At 48.9% G+C, this 23,198-nt stretch overlaps 1 protein-coding gene across 1 annotated transcript; it reads left to right on the forward strand.

Annotated features, from left to right (window-relative positions):
- The first annotated feature begins 7,883 nt into the window (after nt 1-7,883).
- PPRC1 (PPARG related coactivator 1) lies at nt 7,884-22,850 on the forward strand. Its single transcript, XM_032423400.1, is given in 15 exon segments — nt 7,884-8,073; nt 12,279-12,467; nt 13,039-13,185; nt 13,307-13,408; nt 13,523-15,727; nt 15,729-16,413; nt 16,713-16,766; nt 17,609-17,666; nt 18,455-18,525; nt 19,519-20,242; nt 21,197-21,346; nt 21,457-21,523; nt 21,642-21,763; nt 22,005-22,156; nt 22,451-22,850. Coding segments are annotated over 15 exon segments (4,983 nt in total). The 5' UTR covers nt 7,884-7,920; the 3' UTR covers nt 22,555-22,850.
- Nucleotides 22,851-23,198: the final 348 nt, after the last annotated feature.

Below are 23,198 nucleotides of genomic sequence, written 5' to 3' on the forward strand. Positions count from 1 at the left end.
TGAGCACCTAGTATTTTTTTCTTTTTGAGGTGAAATTACATGACATTTAAAGTGAACAATTCAGGGGCACCTGGGTGGCTCAGTCGTTAGGCGTCTGCCTTCGGCTCAGGTCATGATCCCAGGCTCCTGGGATCGAGCCCCGCGTCGGGCTGCTTCTCCCTCTCCCACTCCCCCTGCTTGTGTTCCCTCTCTTGCTGTGCGTCTCTCTGTCAAATAAATAAATAAAATCTTTAAAAATAAATAAATAAAGTGAACAATTCAGGGTGCCTGGGTGGCTCAGTTGGTTAAGTGACTGCCTTTGGCTCAGGTCATGATCCTGGAGTCCCAGGATCAAGTCCTGCATCAGCTCCCTGCTGAGCAGGGAGTCTGCTTCTCCCTCTGGCCCTCCCCCCTCTCATGCTCTCTCTCTCATTCTCTCTCTCAAATAAATTAAAAAAAAAAAGCACTAATCCCATCATGGGGGCCTCCCCCTGATGACCTCATCTAAACCTAATTACCTTCTAAAGATCCCATCTCCAAATACCACTTTGGGGGTTAGGTTTCAACACGTGAATTTTGGGGGTATACCAACATTTAGTCCATAGCATTCATCATAAATCTATATAGCAATAAAACACAGTAGAGAAATTAATCTTTATAATAAAGTCATTTAAAAAAATAAAAAAGTGAACAATTCAGTGGCATTCCAGTATTTTTTAATACCAGTCATTAGTGCAAGATAGATTATAGACACGGGATGAAGTGAAGTAGGAGGTACTAAGAAGAGGTGAGGTGAGGAAAGGAGAAGGGGAGAGGAGCCCTACAGAGAGGCAGGCAGCAGAAGCAACTAGGTCAGCTTGTTCCCAGAAAGAGGTGGGCTCCTGCTTTCAGCCCCTAGAACCTGTCCCATCCAACTCCCTCTCCTGACCTTGACCTTGTCCTGCTCTATTTTCTCCCACATTTCTCTACCCCTGAAACACCCACAAATATTATTGGCATCACTCTCTTTCAAGGATGAATTTTCTTTTTCCATCGAGGTAGTAGTTGATATGTCTTATTAATGGCTATATCCCTAGCACCTAACAGAATGCCTAGTATTCAGAATGCCTACAACTTTGTTGAATGATATAAGAATTTGGACAGGATTTATCTTCCCCTGCCCCAAAATATGATGCCTTTCCCTCTTGTCCATTTACCATCATTATCACCATATACAACCACCACTTCTTTCTCTGCCAAAGCAGTTTCCTAAAGTGTGTAAGAAACTCCCAGGAAGGGGTGCCTGGCTGGCTCAGTCAGTGGAGCATGCAACTCTTGATCTCGGGGTTGTAAGGTTGAGCCCCACATTGGGTGTAGAGATTACTTAAAAATAAAATCATAAGAAAAAAAACACCCACAACCTCCCAGGAAACCTGTTAAATATGCAGAAGGCCTCACCTTCAGATGGAAGAAATCTCTTCTCCGGAGAAGAGATCTAAGTAGTCTGCATTTTAAAGAAGTTTCTCTGGTGATTCTTCTGCATGCCCATATTTGGGAATAATTCTTTTTTCTAAAAGTGTCCCTGCCCCTCAGAGCATTCCCACCAAGGGGATGAAACCTATTCATTCATTTCTCCTTCAATAAGCACCTGCTTGGTATAGTGGTGGAACTAAGGAGCCTCACTGTGTGCCTCTGCCCAAATGGTTCAACCCTTCCTTAGCCTCAATTTTTTCCTCAGTAGAAGGGAGATAATAATCCTCAAAAGTGGGTTTTGGGGACTAAAAATTAAGCACCAAAAGAGGCCTGAAGGGCTGGCAGCTCCCTAGCAGAGTAGCGGCAGTCCAGGTATATTAATTATCTAATGCTATGGAACAAGTTACCCTCAAATTTAGCATTTTAAGACCACAAACTTTTGTTATTTCACTCAGTTTCTGAGGGTCAGGAATCCAGAAGTGGCTTAGCTGGTGTTTTAGCTCAGGGGCTCTCACAAGATTATAGTCAAGCTGTTGTCGGGGTCTGCAAGGTTTGACTGGAGGTAGAGAATCTGCTTCAAGTTCACTCTCATGGTTATTGGCAGGCCGCCGTTCTTCACTGGCTGCTGGACAGAGGCTTCAGTTTTTTGCTACATGGGCCGTACATAAGGCTGCTCTCGCAACATGGCACATTACTTTCAGAGAGAGAGAAACAAGAGCACCTGGGCTGAAAGCCTCAGTCTTTTTGTGACATTATCTCAGAAGCAATATATCATCATTTCTACTTTATGTTATTGGTCACACAGACCAACCCTGCTACAATATGGGGGTGTGGGGGGGCTAAGAAGACTGTGACTAACAAGAGGCAGAGATTATTGGGGGCCATCCAAGGGTTTCCAACCACACCATGTCCGGTCTTCAGCATTGTAGGCCTAGAGATTCAATTTAGGCAGTGAAGCAGAATACATCAGATTCAGGAAACTGATTCACACAAATTAAATACACATGAAATATTATCCTGGTAGACTCTCCCTCTTCTCTGGAATACTTTAGTTAAACTGGTCTTCCTTTGGAACACAACAAATGGGTATGGGTTCCCACTTCAGAGCCTATGTGCTCACTGTTCTTCTTAGAATGCTTTTTGAATGGCTAAGTCCTCCTTGTGCTTCTGGTCTTACTTCAAATGTCTCCTCAAAGGCCTTACCTGTTCACACCATATAAAATTTTTCCCACTTACTTTTTATACTCTTCATCCCAATTATTTTCTGATAGCACTTAACGGCTCTCTGATATTATTTTGACTTTTTATTTACTTGCAGAATTTCTCCCCAGTAGAATTTGAGCTCCACTAGGGAGGGTTTTTGTTTTTGTCTGTTTTTTGGGTTTTTTGGGGCTGTTTTGTCATTGCTGTATCTCCAGTGCCTAAAACAGTGCCTGGCACATAGTAGGCACTCAATAAATAAACCAAGGCGCTGATTTGCTAATTCACACTGAAAAATATGTCGTGTGAACTGGGCATTTTATCTCACTTGATCAACACACATTCTCAACATAGAAAATGATATGGGAAGGTGGTTACTACAATCAGGTGAGTCTTTGGTGAGCATGGAGTCAAGCAAGGACACATGATTGGAGGTTCCCAAAGTTTGGTGGTTTATAAGGTTTTACTTTTTTTTTTAATATTTATTTATTTATTTTAGAGAGAATGAGAGAGAGCAGGGGAGAAGGGCAGAGGGAGAGGAAGAGGGAGAATCTTAAGTAGCCTTCCCGCTGAGCATGGCACTCCACTTGACACAGAGTTTGATCTCACAACCCTGAGATCATGACCTGAGCCAAAAATCAAGAGTCGGACACTCAACTGACTGAGCCACCCAGGTGCCCCTTTCCTTTTATTTTTTTAATTAAAAAAAAATTTTTTTTAAAGTAAAATCCAATGCGGGGCTCGAATGCACAATGCTGAGATCAGGAGTTGCATGTTCTACCAACTGAGCCAGGCAGGCAGGCACCCCTGAGGTTTTCCTTTATGGCTCTTAGAAATGCACCTGCCAGGGGCACCTGGGTGGCTCAGCCCTTAGGCATTTGCCTTCAGCTCAGGTCATGATCCTGGGGTCCTGGGATCGAGCCCCGCATTGGGCTCCCTGCTCAGCGGGGAGCCTGCTTCTCCTTCTCTGGCTCCCCCTGCTTGTGCTCGCTCTCTCGCTGGCTCTCCCTCTCTGTCAAATAAATAAAATCTTTTAAAAAAAGTAAGAAAAGAAAAGAAATGCACCTGCCAGGCACCTGGCTGGCTCAGTCGGTGAAGCATGTGACTCTTGATCTCAGGGTTGCAATTTCAAGCCCCATGTTGAGTGTAGAGATAACTTAAAAATAAAATCTTTAAAAAAAAAAAAATAAAGAAAGGAAGAAATGCACTTGCCAAGGAGACAAGGAACCATGACACACCTGTCTGGGTGGCACTGGAGATCCAAAGATACATTCTTATCTTTTTTATATATTTTATTTATTTATTTGACAGAGAGAGAGTAAAAGAGCACAAGCACAGGGAGCACAGGGGGAGAGGGAAAAGCAGGCTCCCTGCTGAGCAGGGAACCTGATGCAGGGCTTGATCCCAGGACCCTGAGATCATGACCTGAGCCAAAGGCAGACGAGTAACTGACTGAGCCACCCAGGTGCCCCCAAAGATTTTTTTTTTTTTTTTTAAGGAGAGAGAGGGAGCACAGGAGGAGCGGAGGGAGAGGGAGAGAGAGAATCCCAAGCAGGTTCCATGCTCAGCATGGAGCCCGACAAGGAGCTCAATCTCACCACCCTGAGATCATGACCTGAGATGAAATCAAGAGTCGGAAGCCTAACCGATTGAGCCACCCAGGCGCCCCTATATATTCTTATCTTTTTGAGTAGATTCCATGCTGACATCATACTTACGAGATTAGATTGTTTCACTGGATGATGAAAAAGCAGAAATGGCACAGTTTTCTGCTTTAACATTAATCTTCCCAAAGCCCAATCACCAGAGTAATGACCATAATTAGAGCCCACCCAAATCACCAGTATTTACAGGGCATCTCTTAGAATTTGTTTCTTCCAGGCTGCTCTTTCTGCCCATGGGTCCTGTCCCGGTGCTATAATAAAATCACTTTTTGGAAAAAAAAAAAAAAGTTTCCTCCATAGAGGAACAATTGTGCCATTCTGTATTGGTTCTTAATGATTTCTCATAGGCAAATTATTTCCAAATTCTTGGAAATAAAACTTAGTGTTTCCCTCATTTGACAATTCTATGAAAAAATGGTGAACAGATTCAGTTTCTGAATTTACGGCTTTTAAAGCTTATTTGGGAAGGCAAAACTAATACACTTGAAATATTAAGAAAATAAAAGGAGGGGCACCTGCGTGGCTCAGTCCGTTAAGCATCTGCCTTCGGCTCGGGTCCTGATCTCAGGGTCCTGGGATCGAGCCCCACATTGGGCTCCCTGCTCTACGGGGAGCCTGCTTCTCCCTCTCCCTCTGCCTCTTTCTCCCTCGGTGCACTCTCTCTCTCTGTCAAATAAATAAATAAAAATTTTAAAAAGAAAAAATAAAAGGAGGTTGTATTAATCTATCCGGGCTGCCATAACAGAATACCACAGACTAAGCGGCCTAAAAACAAATTTATTTTTTCATAGCTTCAGAGGCTGGAAGTTCAAGATCAAGGTACTCACAGGGCTGGTTTCTGGTGAGACCTCTTTCCCTGGCTTGCAGGTATCTCTTCCTCTTCTGACACCAGTCCTATTGGATTAGGCTCCCATCTTTATGATGTCATTAAATTTAATTACCTCCATAAAGCTCTATCTCCAAATACAGCTATTGGGGCTGAAGCCCTTCAACATATAAATTTTGCCTGGATCAGGAGGGGGGTTACAATTCAGTCCATTTAACAGAGGTCCTCTCCCCTCATGATTTCTTTTTTTGTGTGAGAATGTATATTGATACAACCTTCCTAAAGGGCAGTTTGGCATTATCCACCAAAATTTCAAATGTATACATCCTTTAACTCAGCAATCTCATTGGAAGGAAACTATTTCATGGACAGAATGTACAAAAGGGCAAAGATACATGTACATGTGCACAAGAATGTTCACTGTAACTTAATCTGTAACAGTGAAAAATTTGAAATAACTTAAATATAATTTAAATAATAGTATAGTCATATAATGGAACTGGTACTCACTAAGGTATCAGTAAATAAGATCTCAGTAAAGACTAATGTATTGTTACCTGAAAAAAAACCGAGTTGTAGAATCATACATATGGAATGGTCACTTTTTTGGGGGGGGTAAAGACTTTTTTTTTTTAAAGATTTTATTTATTTGACAGAGAGAGACACAGCGAGAGAGAGAACACAAGCAGGGGGAGTGGGAGAGGGAGAAGCAGGCTCCCCGCCAAGCAGGGAGCCCGATGCGGGGCTCGATCCCAGGACCCGGGGATCATGACCTGAGCCAAAGGCAGACGCTTAATGACTTAGCCACCCAGGCGCCCCTAGACTTTTTTTTTTTTAAGATTTTTATTTATTTATTTGTCAGAGAGAGAGAGAGAGAGCACAAGCAGGGGGAGCTGCAGGCAGAGGGAGAAGCAGGCTCCCTGCTGAGCAAGGAGCCCTATGTAAGACTCAACCCCAGGACCTGGGATCATGACCTGAGCCAAAGGCAGACGCTTAACCGACTGAAGCACCCAGCCATCCTGATTTTTTATACTTATTTTTATTTTTTTATTTTAAAGTAATCTCTACACCCAATGTAGATCTCAAACTTTCCCTATGTATTTTTACATGAATACAAAAAGTGTGGATGAATACACACCAAAGGTGACAAGGATTAAATCTGGGGAGTAGAACTGGAATTTGCAGGCCAAGAGCATTTTTAATATAGTTTTATATATAGTTTTGTGCTATTTGAATTTTTTTTTTTTATATTTATTTGAGAGAGAGAGAGAGAGAGCACGTGCACACGGGGGAGAGGGAGGGGCTGAGGGAGGGGGAGAGAGAAACTTCAGCAGACTCCGCCCTGAGTGCCAGTGCAACTGGGGCTAGATCTCAGGACTCTGAGATCATGACCTGAGCTGAAACCAAGAGTCGGATGCTTAAGGGACTGCACCACCCAAGCGTCCCTGAAATGATTTTTAAACTTTTGTTAATAGAAAAGCTTTTTAAAAATAAGAAAACGATAAGAAGGAGCTTCGAAAAGGCAAATGAATGACTAGCAGTGATAGTGATGGACTGTGGAAATACAGAGAGGTATCATGGTTTGTTGGGATGATCAGAAAAGCTTTCCTGGATAAAAGAGGGCATGAAAGATGTTTCCAAGTTCAAATATTCCAAACAGAAAACAAAGGCAGGAGAATACCAGTTGTCTTTGTAGGACAGCAAGATGATGTGCAGCAGCAGGAAATACCTTTGGTAATGAGGTGCCAATGTGGGTTTCTGAGTAGCCCAGAAAGACCCCAAGAATGCCGTGTTTTAAGATTAAACCTACAAACTTCTTGGGGCGCCAGGGTGGCTCAGTTGTTAAGTGTCTGCCTTTGGCTCAGGTCATGAGCCCCGCATTGGGCTCCCTGCTCAGCGGGAAGCCTGCTTCTCCCTCTCCCACTTCCCCTGCTTGCTTGTGTTCCCTCTCTCACTGTCTCTCTGTCAAATAAATAAAATCTTAAAAAAAAAAAAAACCTCTACAAACTTCCATTTATAAGACAAATTAGTAGTAAATATGTAATGTGCAACATTACATAGCTAATACTGATGTATGATATATAGGAAAGTTGTTAAAGAGTAAATCTCATCACATGGAGAAAAAATTTTTTATTTTACCTATGTGAGAAAATGGGTTAGCTGAACCTGTCTATGGTGCTCATCATTTCACAGCACATGTAAATCAAACAATCATGCTATATGCCTTAAACTTATACAGTGGTGTATATTAAATATTTCCTAATGAAACTAGAAATAAAGGAAGATTAAACTATAACAACAAAAAAAGATTTATCAGGTAGTGGCGCAGTAGATTAGGTGAAGGTTAGCTCCTGGAGTGCGGGTGCCCACTAGGGGGTGCTGATTCAAAGCATAGGCCCACTTGGACTATGTGGTAAAAGGAAAGTACCGCATTATAGAATGTCAGATAAAGAGGGCGTTTGGACAGTTGGACAAATTAGGAAAATAAAGAGATGCGTAAATGTTAACCCTCCCCTTATTACCTCGCGCTCCCCAACCCATAGAACCCATAGAACACAAAACTAAGCATGACAGTATGACTGTAGCACGTGCCGCTGGGGCTCTGCTTAGAACAACTACTATTCCCAGGCTCCCTTGCGAGGCCAGGGCCCTCTTCCCAGGTGCAAGTGGGTCTCACCGCAAGGCCTTTTGGGATCCGTAGTCTTGCAATGTCTTCCGGGAATTGTAGTTCCCATCCCACAATCTGCTGGGCGAGGCGGCGCCGGCGACCAGAGCTGCGCTGGGTGTTCAGGGGCCAAAATGGCGGCGCGCCGGGGACGGAGAGACGGAGTCGCGCCGTCTCCGAGTGGGGGCCCCGGACCCGACCCCGGCGGTGGAGTCCGCGGCAGCAGTTGGGGGAGTCGGAGCCAAACACCGTATGGGACTGTGGGATCTGTGAGTGGCGGGGAGCAGGTGAGAGGCTGGCGGGCGGCCCGCGGCTGGCAGCAAAGCGGCGTGTGCCGGGCGGTGACACGTGGACGCTACAGGAAAGGGAGGAAGCGCTCGGGAGGCGATGCCGGCTGGCTGCGAGAGACGGGTTGGGCCGAACGGACCTGGGCTGTCTACTGGAGGGACGCAGGCAGAGGCGGGGGTCCCCATGGCCATTCCTCTGGAACGCCGGAGGGGCATAGCCGGGTGTTGGAAACATGGCCCGTCGTGGGGAGTCAGAGATTCGGACTTGGAATCCAGGGTTAAGACCTCCCTCTGAGGATGCCGAGTGGGGGTGCCCCTAGCACCGCGCTGCAGTGCCTTTTTGGAGCCACGTGGGGTGGGGGGAGCAATTTTCCCGGGAGAACTTGTCGGCTTCCCCTCCCCCTCTAGGCGGCTCTGGCACCCACGTGGGTTGGGCTTCTGGTTGGGGGGTGGCCCGCGGGTCCACGTGGGGGCGGGGAGGGGATGTCCACGTGGCTCCCGCTCCAGGCTGCCCGGCATCTCGTATCGGCGTTGGAGCCGCACTGCTGGGAACTGGGTGTGTCTCAGCCCGTCCCGCCATCTCCGACCGTGTTGGGGGCCCCTGGCCGAGAAGGAAGGTAGGGCCTGCTAGAGGCAACTTTGCCCAGGGTCTTGGAGTAGTTTTTTTCTCCTGCATTGGTTCACGGCGCCTCGACAGCGGACGGTGAAGGACCTTCCAGATGTGCGGGGAGTCAATTCCCTGCGGTTGGTGGAGTGTGTTGGGGAGGGCAGAAAGCTGAGGTTAAAGGGCTGTGGAGTAAGCTTGTGGTGGCTTCTGTCTGACCGGCTTGTGGTGGGTTGTGAGTCATGGGCACTGGCGTTTTGGTTGCCTGCGGACCTGCCTCATTCGTGATTCAAGGGGCATGGGGAGTGTCAACATATACGTGGGACAAGCCTAAGTAAGGGAAAGAGAATCCTTTCTCCTTCCCTTTTTCCTTCAGCGTCTCTTTTGAGGAAGCAGCTAAGGCCTCCTTCTGTGAACTGACACATAAAAATTGAGGTGATCTGTATTTAGAGCTCTTTGGAATTTTGCTGGGGATGGGAAAAAGTTGGAGGCGATTTAAGAACTATTCAACACTAGTTGAACATTTATTGGATAGGGGTGGCTTCTTCTGTCAGATTCTGTTTCTTTGGTCTTCATTTCTCTATACTTAGTGTTACCATCTCACTCCTCAGCAGAAGGCTTCTTAAAAGTTGCCACCTAGAGTGGTGGGCAGGACTTAGTCTGAACTGTTCTCTCTCTCTCTCTCTTTTTTTTTAATAGATTTTCTTTTTCTAAGATTTTATTTATTTATTTGAGAGAATGAGAGAGAGCACATGAGAGGGGGGAGGGTCAGAGGGAGAAGCAGACTCCCCGCCGAACAGAGAACCCGATGTGGGACTTGATCCAGACACTCCAGGATCATGACCTGAGCTGAAGGCAGTCGCTCAACCAACTGAGCCACCCAGGCGCCCTGAACTGTTCTCTCTCTTAAGCAATTAAGCTGAGTCCTTGAAAGCTTTTGGGTGTTTTGCTTTGGTTTGGTTTAGTTCTAGGTGGGAATTGGGCTGCAGGCTACCAGGTAATGTCAGTTCCAGCAGACCAATCCAGGCCCTTGCTTCTGAGGCCCTAGCTTGGGAGCAGCTCACCTTTTAGGGGAGAGGCAGGAAGGATCCATGACCCAGCTGTAATCCAATTTAGGTGGTCATCTGGGGTTGGAGAGGGTCTCATGGAGAGATTGTGTTTCCTCTCTCACCTCTCCCCTAAGAAAGGTAGGTATGTGGAAGCTAGTCAGTCAACCAATATTTATTGAGATGCTGTGTTCAGACATAAGGGATCCTGGGGTAAACCACACACAGTCCTTCTTCTCTAGGATCGTATGGTTTTATTGGGATAGACAGACAATAATGATGAGTGGGACAAAAGGAAAGTGCAGCATATTTGGGATTATATAATGAGTAGTAGTAATAGTCTACATTGCAGGGTCTGGGAAAGGACATTTTAAGTTGAGACTTGAAGGCTGTCTGTGGTGAGGGAGGGAAGCTTTCATCAGAGGAAATAGTATGGGAAGGATTTGAAGTGGGAGAGAACATGGCTTATTGAAGAAATGGAGAGACCTATATGTCTGATGAATAGAGAGAGGCATAGTGGTAAGAGAGGACACATACTGGAGCAGAAGAGCCTGGTGGGGAAGACAGGACCCCTGTAAGTCATATTAAAGAGTTTAAATCTAGTGCTAAGAGCAGTAAGATGCGGGGCGCCTGGGTGGCTCAGTCGGTTAAGCGGCTGCCTTCGGCTCAGGTCATGATCCCTGAGTCCTGCGATCGAGCCCCACGTCCGGCTCCCTGCTCAGTGGAGAGCCTCCTTCTCCCTCTCTCTCTGCCTGCCTCTCTGCCTACTTGTGCTTTCTCTCTCTGTGTCAAATAAATAAATAAAATCTTAAAAAAAAAAAAAAAAAAGCAGTAAGATGCCATTGGAGGGGTTTAGGGAGGGTCTCAAAAAGTGATCAGATGTGTATTCTTAATAGTTTGTAGTTGGTTTTGACCCCTGTAGGGACAGGACTGCGTGTGAGAAAGCCAGTTGGGAGGTTGCTGAAGTTAGAGATGCTGGTGGCTGGCTCACTTTTAGCCTGGGTTTAGCCCCTAGATGATTTTGGTAGTCTGAGTGCTGTGCTCTTTGGGGATTGAGGGATAGATGATGTCAGGTGAAGAAGGGAGTATCTCTGACTGGGGCTCCAGTACCTGCCTGATGGGGGTGGTGAGTGGGTCCCAGAGCTGGGCATTGTTTTAAGATTCTGGCCTAGTGACTGGGTCAGGTAGGTGGCAGGGCAAGTTGAGATGCAGTCTCCTTGCTCACCCAGGAGTGTTTGCTGAGCCAGGTGCTATTCTGCTGCTAGTTGTAATTATAGGATTGTGAAGGCTTGGGAGGAGTTAGTGCCTAAAACCTGCCACCTTTCACTTCTTCTCTGGGCATTGGAACTCCTCAGCTTAGTTAGGAGGGTGGGTATGGGGGTATAGTCACACCTGTTGCTTTTTTTTTTTCTCTTGGAAGAGGTGCAGTTTCCCTTTGCTGCAGGAGGGGAGAGGGGATTAGCTTGTCCTTATTTGTTCCTATTCTTTGGCCTTCATCATCTGTTTCCTATAGTGGACATACCCCTGGTTCTGGCCTCCGGCCTTGCCAGCCCCATTCTAGCTACTTCTGGCCCTGCCCACGCCCACACTCTTGACAGGCCTGGGCGGGTGGCTCCCTGCCTGACAAGGCTGAAGATGTTGCTAGTTTTTAGGCAAGTGGTGGGGTGGGGCTTTTCCATGTACTGAATCAACGAATCAGGCTTTCTCTTTTGTGCTCACATGGTCGAGGTGGGAGACTTTCCTTTGGGACTATCGTTGAGAGATTGAGTGGCCCATTGTAGGGCCTTCAAAATACAAAAATGTGAGTTAAGTGTGAACGTCAACTCTGTATAAGACACTGTGCCAGGCATCATGGATCATCAGGAAGTATAAGCACATGTTTAAACCCTTCCGAGATCCAAGAGGGATATAGGCTAGTATGGTACAAAGGGTTGTTTGCCCCAAAGGAACTTAGAATCGGTTTTAGTAATGATGCAAGGAACATCATGATTGCCAGAAAAATGAGTGCTACAGAAATCTGATTGAATTCAGGGGTATGAGGAGAGATCAGCATGGGTTGGGGAAGCCCGCGTTGTTTTGAACAAGGTTGGGTTTGAGCTAAGTAGAGAAGAAAGGCCTGAGTGGGACTTGAGGGAAGTAAGGTGGTTGGAGCTGAAATTGCCTCCTTGCTGACCACCTCTCCTTTGGTGTACCCCTCAGACTGTCTGCCTTTACCACTGCCAGCAGACAACTCTTCTGAACAATTTTGATCTTTTTGATGTTTTTACTCCCTAGTTTAATAATCTTATGTGGCTCCAACTGTTTCTGGATGGAGTCCAGACTTTTTTTTTGCCCAGAAGGTCCTTGAACACTGCCATCCTGACTGGTGCTTTGGCTCATGGGTATACTTCTCTCTGCCCAGCAAGTCCAGAGGTTTGGCTTTGGTGGGGCTCCTGCTGAGTCTGGGGCATTGGTGGAGGGCTGAGCGCCTGGTTTACAGAGCCTATCACACAGCTGCCCTGGAGGTCCCATACCCTGCAGCCTTCATGCCCTTACGACCATCCTGTTTGCCCCAGGTGCTGCTGCATGAGGAAGGGGATGATTCTGGTTTTGTTAGTCTGTCTCGGCTTGGCCCCTGCCTGAGGGACAAGGACCTGGAGATGGAGGAGCTGATACTGCAGGATGAGACACTGCTGGGGACCATGCAGAGCTACATGGATGCCTCCCTCATCTCCCTTATCGAGGATTTTGGGAGCCTTGGGGAGGTGAGCTGGGGCTGGGCCTAAATGTCTTTAGGTGGGAGGTTTGCATTGGAGGCTATGGCTCAGTGGCTCTGCTTTCCCAGGATCTTGGTTCCTGGATACCCAAACCAAGTCCTTGAAGTGTGGTTTTTGTCTCTCAGTGAGAGCTGGGCTGTAGGATGCTAGACTATGTCCCATGTGAGAATGCCCTGGCAGGCTTGAACAATAGTCCAAGGCCTTTCCCCCTGCATGGGCCCCCATCTTACATGTCCAGAGGGTTCCAATTTGTTTTGAGTCCAGTTCCAGCCTAGCCAAGGGTTGTCTGCTAAGCATCCCACATCTTACCTGAGGGTGGAGGGAGTATATGAAACATAAGCCTAAGCCTTAATTTTGACAGGCCTCTCTTGGCACTAGAGAGGTGGGAGATGGCAATGAATGAGATTGGAGCCCATGCTTTCTGGCATTCAGATCTCTCTCTGGCAAATTGAGTTGAACTGAGCCTGGGAGACTATGTCTTTTGGCGTTCAGTCCTTCTCAGTGGCCAGTAGATCATTAAGGATGATGGTGGGACCTTCCTGTTGTCTTTCTGGAGCAGAGCAGGTTATCTCTGGAGGACCAGAATGAAGTGTCACTGCTCACAGCTCTGACAGAGATCTTGGACAATGCAGATTCCGAGAACCTGTCTCCGTTTGACAGCATTCCTGACTCAGAACTGCTTGTGTCACCTCGGGAGGGCTCCTCTGTGAGTGTGGGACCCGGGGGCGGGGGGGGTGTGGTTGGCGCAAAGGTTAGAGCCAAGACTGTGGGCCTACTCCTATAGTTGTGAAGCACGAACTCATCTCAGGTCTTTTCCTCCCTCTCAGCTGCACAAGCTGCTCACCCTCTCCCGGACACCCCCAGAACGTGACCTCATCACCCCGGTTGACCCATTGGTGCCCAGCACAGGCAGTAGTAGAGTGAGTGGGGTAAGCCTTACCAAGGGAGCCTCAGAGACTCCCAGGAGGGAGGAGTGTGTGGGGACAGACCTGGAAAAATGTATCCCTGGAGAAAACTTCTGCAGCTTCTCTTCTTCCCTACAGGTTGAGATGTCTCTCTCAGATCCTCCTTGGGACTTCTCCCCACCTTCCTTCTTAGAGACCTCCTCCCCTAAGCTTCCTAGTTGGAGACCCCCAAGATCAAGAGCCCGCCGGGGCCAATCCCCTCCTCCCCAGCAGCGCAGTGATGGGGAAGAAGAGGAGGAGGTGGCCAGCTTCAGTGGCCAGATGCTTGCTGGAGAGCTCGACAACTCTGTGAGCAGTATCCCAGACTTCCCTATGCACCTGGCCTGCCCAGAGGAGGAAGATAAAACCGCAGCAGCTGAGACGGCAGTGCAGGCAGCTGGTGATGAGAGCATCTCCTCCTTGAGTGAGCTGGTGCGGGCCATGCATCCATACTGCCTGCCCAACCTCACTCACCTGACATCACTCGAGGATGAGCTTCAGGAGCAGCCGGATGATTTGACACTGCCTGAGGATTGTGTGGTGCTAGAGATTGTGGGCCAGGCAGCCACAGCTGGTAATGACCTGGAGATTCCAGTTGTGGTAAGGCAGATCCCTACCCGGCCCCAGCCTGTGCTCCTAGATGACTCGCTAGAGGCCAGTCCAGCTTTGAAGCTACTCATGCCTACACTAGAGTCGGAGACAGAAGCTGCTGTACCCAAGGAAGACCTCTGCCCTGAGAAAGAGGGGTTGTCAGTAGACTCAGAGGAAAAGCTGGAGTCAGTCTGCTTGTTGGAGCCCAGGGAGGTCATGGAGCCAGTGATGCCCAAGGGGCCTCAGACCCCATCAGCCAACACAATGCTGAGCTCCCAGAGAGCTCGAAAGGGCAGGAAGAAGAGGAGCAAAGAGCAGCCAGCAGCCTGTGCAGAAGGCTATGCCAGGAGGCTGAGGTCATCTTCTCGTGGGCAGTCTACCATGGCTACAGAGGTGACCTCTCAGGCAGGAAACTTGCCTCAGGAGGAACTTCAAAGAGAGGTTGGGCCTCCTCGTAGTAGAGGGAAGCCCCGGGCTTGGGCTCGGGCCTGGGCAGCTGCCCTGGAGAAACCTAGCTCTGGGAACTTGGAGAGTAGTGCTGGGCAAGCTAGTCCTGACAAAGAAGATCCTCTAGACCTTTACTCCAACCTGGTTGACGGTATCCAAGCCAACCCTGTTCCAACCCATGTCTCTGCTCAAGCCGGCCCCATGCCACTTGACTCTGTTGAAACCGATCCCACTGAAGTTAATCCTGTTCTAGCCGACCCTGTACCTGTTGATCCTGCATTGGTTGACCTTGCTTCAGCAAACTCAGAGCTGGTTGACCCTCTCCCAGCTGACCCAGTGCTGATTGACCCAGTCCTGGCTGACTCAGCAGAAATTGACCCTACAGTGGTTGTTCGCATCTCAAATAACTTGCCACCAGGTGACCCTGTGCCAGCTAACTCAGCACCAGTTGACTCTGTTACCAATGACCTGGCTCTGGTTGATCCTGTGCTAGTTAAGTCTAGGCCGTCTGATCCCAGACGTGGTGCAATGTCATCAGTTCAGGGGAGTCCAGCTCCCCAGATCCTTCCAGAGTCAGAGTCCTTGGACTCCCTAAAGGCTATCATCCCTGAAGTCCAGGAGGTTATGGGTCCTTTGAAGGTAGAAAGTGGTACCAGTGCCACACCCCAGGAAGCCAGACCTCGGCCTCTTAGCCTATCAGAGTACCGGCGACGGAGGCAGCAGCGCCAAGCAGATGCAGCAGAGAGGAGTCCCCAGCCCCCAGCTGGGAAGTGGCCCAGTCTCCCAGAGACCCCCACAGGGCTAGCAGACATCCCTTGTCTTGTCATCCCACCAGCCCCAGTCAAGAAGACAACTCTGCAGAGAAGCCCTGAGGTTTCTCCTGAGGCTTGCTCTGTGCCTGTGGGTTCTAGCCCTACTTCTAGTCCTGAGCCACCTGCAAACAAACCTATGGCCTCAACTCCCACTGAGCAGGTGCCATCCCAAGAGCTGCCACTACCAGCAAGACCTCCACCTCCTACTGTGCAGCCCATGCCTCCCAAAATGCCCACTGCTTTGCCTTTCCCTCCAGGTGGGCTAGGCATGACCCCCATGCTGCCCCTTCCTACAAGTGGGCAAGGGATCCCCAGTCTGCCCCCACCACCCTTGCAGCCTCCCAGTCTTCCGATGTCTATGGGGCCAGTGCCACCTGATCCCTATACTCACTATGCTCCTGTGCCACCCTGGCCTTGTTATCCCCCTGTGTCCCCTTCTGGCTATCCTTGCCTGCCCCCCCCCACCAACAGTGCCCCTAGTATCTGGTACTCCTGGCACCTATGCTGTGCCCCCCACTTGCAGTGTGCCTTGGGTACCCCCTCCAGTCCCAATCCCACCTTATAGCTCCAGCTGTGCCTATGGGCCCTTGGGATGGGGCTCAGGGCTGCAACACCCTCCATTCTGGCCTACTGTGCCACCACCTCCTTTGCCTCTAGCATCTGTTGGGAGAGCTGCTCCCCCACCCAAGGTGGAGCCCAGTGGCATTCCAGCTGGCCCTTCTGAAAGTGTACTTCCTGGGCCAATGACTCTCAGTCTTGGGTCAGCTGGCCAGGGAGCTCCGCAGGTAGAGCCCACCAAGGTGGAGGTCAGGTCAGTGCCTGCATCTCCCCATCTGAAACACAAGGTGTCCTCCCCAGTGCAAAGCCCTCAGATCAAGGCTCCACCATGTCTGCCTGCTGAGAGTGTGGCTGTGGAGGAGCCCGCATCAGAGAGGCTAAAGCCTGAGACCCAGGAGACCAGGCCCAGGGAGAAGCCCCCCTCTCCTGTTGCCAAGGCTGTTCCCACACCCACACCAAAGCAGAGCACTGTAACTAAGCTGCCTGCTGTCCACCCAGCCCGTCTAAGGAAACTCTCCTTCTTGCCTACCCCACGTACTCAAGGCCCTGAGGACGTGGTACAGGCTTTCATCAGTGAGATTGGTAAGTGCCACACAGTTTAGTTGATGTGAGTGAAGGGCATGGGGGTTGGATGGTGAGCATACTCCATAGAACAGGACAAACCACCTTGATGGGGCTGGGCTTTGTGGAGGGTCATTTGTTTGTTTGGCGTGTTTTTGAGGCAGAGCTCTGGGTTTGTTTGATTCCTTCCTGCTTTGTGTTGCTGCCTTCATTTACTTAGTACAGTGGGCAGGGGGAGCATAAAGGGAGAAGTGAGGTGATTTGGGAATTCTAGGACTTGAGTACTTCTGTTTCCAATCCTGTGTTGTGTGTTTCTACAGGAATTGAGGCATCGGACCTGTCCAGTCTGCTGGAGCAGTTTGAGAAATCCGAAGGTGAGGAACCTGGGTAGCTATGCTGAACCCCTTTCTGTTGCTATTTTCTTTGGGCCCAGCCCTGTAGTTACTTAGATGGAAGGAACGGAGTGGTGGAGGGGCAGTCTCAGAGTCTCAAGAGAATTAATCTCATTCTGATAGGAATGGGGAGACAAGGTTCACCTATAATACAACCTAACCCAGGGAGAGGGAGGTGGTACAGCATGGCAAGAACTATAAAGAGTAAATAGATGTTGGAGATCCAAGAGGGTTGGGTTGGTTGGGGACATTTTTCTAGAGGGTAGTAGCTCTCAAGCTGGGCCTTGAAAGAACAGGATGTGTGTGTGGTGAATAAAGGCAGAAGTGTAGGAAGGATTGTGTGTGGTGTGTTTGGAAGGCAAGGGATAGCTCAGCCTCTCAGTACAAAGCAAGGACCTAGGTGCTGTGGAGGGTATTGTGCCCTGTTCTCAAGGAGCTTATGGTCAATGGGGAGGAAAATTACAGAAATGACTCCTGAATTAGTAACAAGTATCTATAGTACAAGGAAAAATATAAAATAAGTGTAGAACAAATAGACCACAAGTCCAGGAAGTTGCTTAGATCACATAGAACCTTACATGCTAGGCTTAGAAGTTTGGGCTCTATCTCAGATTCAGTGAGTAATTAACAGATGTCTCTGAGCAGAGACATGATTAAAAATAGTACTGGTGTACCCACTAGAAGAGAATGGATCTCTCTGGGGAGAGTCCAGTGAAATACTAGGTAAACTGGATTTTCCTTCTTTGGGTCTCAAAGCCAGCCCTTCTGCACCTCCTCAATCTGGAACATCTGGTGGCCTTTTAACTAATTTGGTTTCTTTGCAGCCAAAAAGGAGTGCCCTCCCCCGGCTCCTGCTGATAACCTGGCTGTAGGAAACTCAGGGTGAGTATGGAGACATATAAGCGAGTTACCCTACAGCTGTTGGTCAGCAGCCGGCCGGCGCTTCAGGAACGTCAACTGGATGCCTCTGTCGCAGGGACTTTTAGTTAGCTTTAGAGTCTTTCCCTGTTTCCCCATGCCCCACTCAGCCCGTCACTATTGGACACTGTCTTGGGTGGTGAGATAGGAGGATGTGTACCATCCTCTGCTGTTGCCAGTCTGGGATTCCAAATGTCCTGGAGGTGTTTTTTATCTTCTGGCAAATTGTGCCTTTGGGGATTTCTTTCCTTTCTTTAACAAACTTTAAGCTTGCTCAACACTGGTGATGGTATAAGATCAAATGGGGAAGATACTCATGGCTAGGGCTCTCCTGACTCCTTGGAGGAGGCACCCTGGACATCCTTGTTCCCCAGTCTTCCAGCACTGAGAGGCCTTTTTTCATTTATCATGTTCATGCTACCCTATCCTCTTCTGACTAGCCTGTTCCCATCCACATTGATAGTGGCATTCCAGCTGGCCCTTCTGAAAGTGTGAGCTAGGTAGGCAAGGCTCCTGGCTTAAAGGAAGTGGGGGGGGCGGGTATTCAAGGTCATAGCCAGCCTACCTTCTGAACAGAGCCGAGTTGAGACCCAACCTACATTTCGGTCACTAAGAGCCCGTTGTGTTGGAGGAGAATAATAGGGGCAGTTTGTGTATCTTGTTCTTCTCTGCACAATTGCTTTGTGAGGAAAACAGATGTACAAGATGTTGAGGAGGCAATGAACCAGGCTTTCCCTTTTCCCCCCTGCCAGCAGCGTTGACACTCCCCAGGAGAAGAGGCCCCTAGACCGGTTACAAGCCCCAGAACTGGCCAACGTGGCAGGTGGGTTCAGAGTGGGGAACTCTGCCTTTGATTAGTATGCAGCAAATGTTTATAGAACCTGCCCTGCACCGGGTGTGTGTAGATGTTGGGAATACAGAGATCTGATCCTCATCCTTGAGGTTCTCATAGTCCAGGGAGCACATGTATAAACCAATGACCATGTTGAGTATCAGAGAGGTTGTATGTTAAAGAAGCCTTTGTGGTTTATAGTGGGGTCTGAGATGGGACAGTCAGGGGAGGGTTATATATAGAAGGTGTAATCCCTGAAGCAGAGGTTTGAGAAAATCACTGATACCAATCAGATAGATTTAGGGGATGGGGCATTCTAGGTCGATGGAGCAGCTGGAGTGAACTGAAGAAACAAAACGAGCCTGGTATGTTTGGGGAAATTGCAAGTTGTTTGGTTTGGCTGGAGTGTAGCGGCTGATGGGGATGGTGGGTAGAACTAAAGCAAGAGATAAAGCTGAAGTGGTAAGTAGGAGGTCAGATTATGGGAACTTTGAGTGCCATGTTAAGTTGTTTGGACTTTATTTTGTGTATTGAAGAAGCAATTGGTTTTGGGGTGTTCCCTCTAGCAGGAATGTAGAAGACAGGGTAGATGGGCGTAAAACCTGAGATAGGAGATCATTGGAAGATGATTACATGAGTCCAGGCAAGATGCAGCCGTGAAGTCAGGCAGTGCTGGGTGGGGAGGTGTGGGGCTGGGTCTAAGAATGGAGGGGTGGACCAGACAGGAGCTGGTCACTAGCTAGGTTTGGGCAGTGAGAGGTTGAGGGATTCAGGAGGACCCTAGCTGGCTGGGGGTTTCTTTTGCTTCATCCTCAAGATGGGGAACTTGGGGGAAGGAGTAGTTGCAACAGTGGGAGAAGTTGGGCTATTGACTCTCGGTTACTTTGTGACATGAGGTGGGGGTCTCTGGACCCTCTCTACACAGTGTTTGGAAGTATAGAATCAGATCTCATCCTGCTATCTCCATCCTCCCTCCCCTCACAGGGCTCACCCCACCAGCTACCCCTCCCCACCAATTATGGAAGCCCCTGGCTGCTGTCTCACTGCTGGCCAAAGCCAAATCTCCTAAGTCTACCGCCCAGGAGGGAACCCTGAAGCCTGAAGGAGTTACAGAGGCCAAACATCCAGCTGCAACCCGCCTCCAAGAAGGGGTCCATGGCCCTAGTCCAGTCCATGTGGGCTCTGGGGACCATGACTATTGTGTCCGGAGCAGGACTCCCCCCAAAAAGACGCCTGCCCTAGTCATTCCAGAGGTGGGCTCCCGATGGAACGTCAAACGCCATCAGGACATCACCATCAAACCCGTCTTGTCCCTGGGCCCAGTCATCCCCCTGTCCCCACGCACAGCTGCCTCCCAGGAGCCACTTGATCACAGGACTAGCAGTGAGCAGGCAGATCCCCCAGCTCCTTGCCTCGCCCCATCTGCCTTGCTGTCCCCTGAGGCCTCGCCTTGCCGGAATGACACGAACACTAGGACTCTCCCTGAGCCCTCAGCCAAGCAGCGGTCAGTGCGCTGTTACCGAAAAGCCTGCAGGTCAGCCAGCCCCCCAAGCCGGGGCTGGCAGGGCTGCCGTGGCCGCAGCAGCCGTTCTGTCAGCTCTGGGTCCAACCGGACCAGCGAAGCATCTTCCTCTTCATCCTCATCGTCGTCTTCCTCATCCCGGTCCCGGTCCAGGTCCCTCTCCCCCCCACACAAGAGGTGGCGAAGGTGAGCTCTGATGGCCTGTTAGGTCCTCTTCATTTAGGAAGTCTGTGTGCTCTCCTCCAGTTTACTTTGAGAGCTTTTACACATTGAGTTTGATATTTTCAGGCTCTAAGGCTTCCACTTCTGTCCTTGGCTTTTGTCTTCTCTCCCTTTCTTAGATTATTGACGGAGGCAAGTTGTGAGAAGATAGCTTCCATCCCTGTTTGAGTTTGGGGTATCCCTGAGGTCACCTGCTTCCTCGACCCCTGCTTTGGGGAGACCATTAGGGCTGGATCTCGCCCGTGTTTACTCTGTCACATACTGTATCAGTCCTCACTTCTGCTCTTTTCTTGGTGGGCTGCTGAAAGATGGGATAGTGGGTTGTTGATAGCAGTTCTAATTGTCTGTTGAGGAAAGAGTCTGGACAGTTCCTTTGTTACTGTGGCCTCATACATTTTTGGGCAGTACCTTTTTCTCAGTAACAGACCCAAATTTTCCCGCTTAATCCATGAAGAATTCTTGGTTTTGGAACCAGAATGACCTCTTGAGAAATGACTCTACTACAGATCTGGCAGGTCACTTCCCTTTTACGCACTGCTATGAGACATGTTAGGGGAGGAGGAACCCAGAGACGCAGGCCTGGCACCCCCAGCTAGTTGTAAAACCTAGGGCCCAGTCCTTTATTTCTGAGTCTCCATTTATTTTTCTTCTTACTGACTTGTTAGATATTTTTGTTTTTAATTGCATAATTGAAAATAACTATGATCTGTGCCAAAACACTCTAAAACATTCCGGATACATCTAAAGTTCATGAGGGCCTCAGTTTTATCATCTGTGGAGTTCCTCTAGACCTCTTTTGCTCTGCTTTGCCTTTGGGCCTGAGCTTCCTGATAGAGAGGCAAGGCTGGGGCCAAGGTGAGGTAAGTAGAATATATTTGCACCACTCCCAGCATTCCCACCTGCCCCTTTATCCTCCAGATCCAGTTGCAGTTCCTCTGGACGTTCCCGAAGATGCTCTTCCTCTTCATCCTCCTCATCTTCCTCCTCATCTTCCTCATCTTCCTCATCCAGTTCCCGAAGCCGGTCCCGCTCCCCATCCCCCCGACGGAGAAGTGACAGGAGGCGGCGGTGAGTAGGTGGTCATGGAGTCCGTGCATCTGGGATGCAAATGCCTGAGAGTTCTGAGACTTGAGGTATTTAATGTCTGGGGGGCTGATGGCACCTTCTTCTCATGTCAGGTACAGCTCTTACCGTTCACACGACCATTACCAAAGGCAGAGAGTTCTGCAGAAGGAGCGTGCAATAGTGAGTAGAGGAACATGTCTTGGGAGGATGGGGCTTGCCCCTGGGCCATGAGCTTGGAGGGTCTTCTACGTCAGTAGCCCTGGATCATGGTGTGTCCATTTTCCTTGTTCCAACATAGGAGGAGAGAAGAGTGGTCTTCATTGGGAAGATACCTGGCCGCATGACTAGGTCAGAACTGAAACAGAGGTTCTCTGTTTTCGGAGAGATTGAGGAGTGCACTATCCATTTCCGTGTCCAAGGGTAAGCTTGGGCCCTAAGGTCAGAGTGTCCTTTCTGTCCCATTCATCTACCGTGATGCTTCTTTGCCTTTCCTCCTTCCTCTGGTGTGCTAGGCAATGTAGGATGACCCCTGCACTCCCACAGTCAGAGGGTTGGCCATTTGGGGAATGAGAGGAACCACCCCAGTCCCTCTCTGTACCCTGGGAAGTATCTGTTCTCCATGGCATTAGCCATCCTAGCCTTGCCTCATCTTCCTCACCAGTGACAACTACGGCTTCGTCACCTACCGCTATGCTGAGGAGGCATTTGCAGCCATCGAGAGTGGCCACAAGCTGAGGCAGGCAGATGAACAACCCTTTGATCTCTGCTTCGGGGGCCGCAGGCAGTTCTGCAAGAGAAGCTATTCTGATCTTGGTGAGTGGAAGAGACCCTGAGGCTTTGGTATACTTCATATTGTCCCCAGAAGGGTTCCCAACCATTTTGAGAGTGGGGCTCTCCTTCATGGAGCTGACTTAATGCTGAATGTGACACACAAAGAACCTGGGGGGTGGGATGAGAGGAGAAATGGGGGTTCTCTTGTCTTTTTGACTTAAAACCAGGGTGATATTATTTCCATCCATTATTGGGGTGGGAGGAGGCTGGCCTTTTGAGGACCCTGTGGTAGGGAAGTGTTGTCAGAGACCTTGATGTCTGTCTCTATTTTTATAGACTCCAACCGGGAAGACTTTGACCCTGCTCCTGTAAAGAGCAAATTTGATTCTCTTGACTTTGACACATTGTTGAAACAGGCCCAGAAGAACCTCAGGAGGTAACCCTGGGCCCTTCTCCCCCTTCCCTTTTTCTTTGGAGGTGTCTAACCTCCTCCACCCCCTCTCCCCCACTTTAGGGGAGAGAGCTGCTAGTGAGGAGATGACTGTTTTATAAAGAAATGGAAAAAAGTGAAATAAAAAATGTGTTAAATCAGATTTTTTAAAGGGTTATTCATTTTTTATAACAGGCATTGAAACAAGTTAACTTGCATTCCTATGTTCCGATGGGGCTGAGGGGTTCCCCAGTGTTTGGAAGATATAAGTCACTATGCAGACTAATAAACACGAACTAGAGAGAATTCCCAAGTGCTGTTGTGCTTCTTTCAATGGTGCCAGTGCCAGACACACTCTTCCAGTCTGAACACAATCAGGGACATGCTTACCTCCATTTAGTTCCTAGGACCTCTCTTCGGTCGGGTGCAAAATCCTGTTGGACTTGAAACTTTGCTCCTCAGGATATGTTGTCAGTGAAATCAGTCTTCTGGGGCAGTGCTTCTCAAGCTTTAAAAGAGAATTTGAATTATCTGATGATCTTTTTAGAATGCAGATTCTGACTTCAGGGGTGGGGCCTGAGGTTCTGCATTTCAAACAAGGTGATGCTGATGCTGCTACAGTTCCAAGGCAGGAATTTTTACCATTAAGGACCT

Source organism: Phoca vitulina, unplaced genomic scaffold, assembly GCF_004348235.1.
Source record: "Phoca vitulina isolate PV1807 unplaced genomic scaffold, GSC_HSeal_1.0 scaffold28, whole genome shotgun sequence".
Lineage (NCBI taxonomy): Eukaryota > Metazoa > Chordata > Mammalia > Carnivora > Phocidae > Phoca > Phoca vitulina.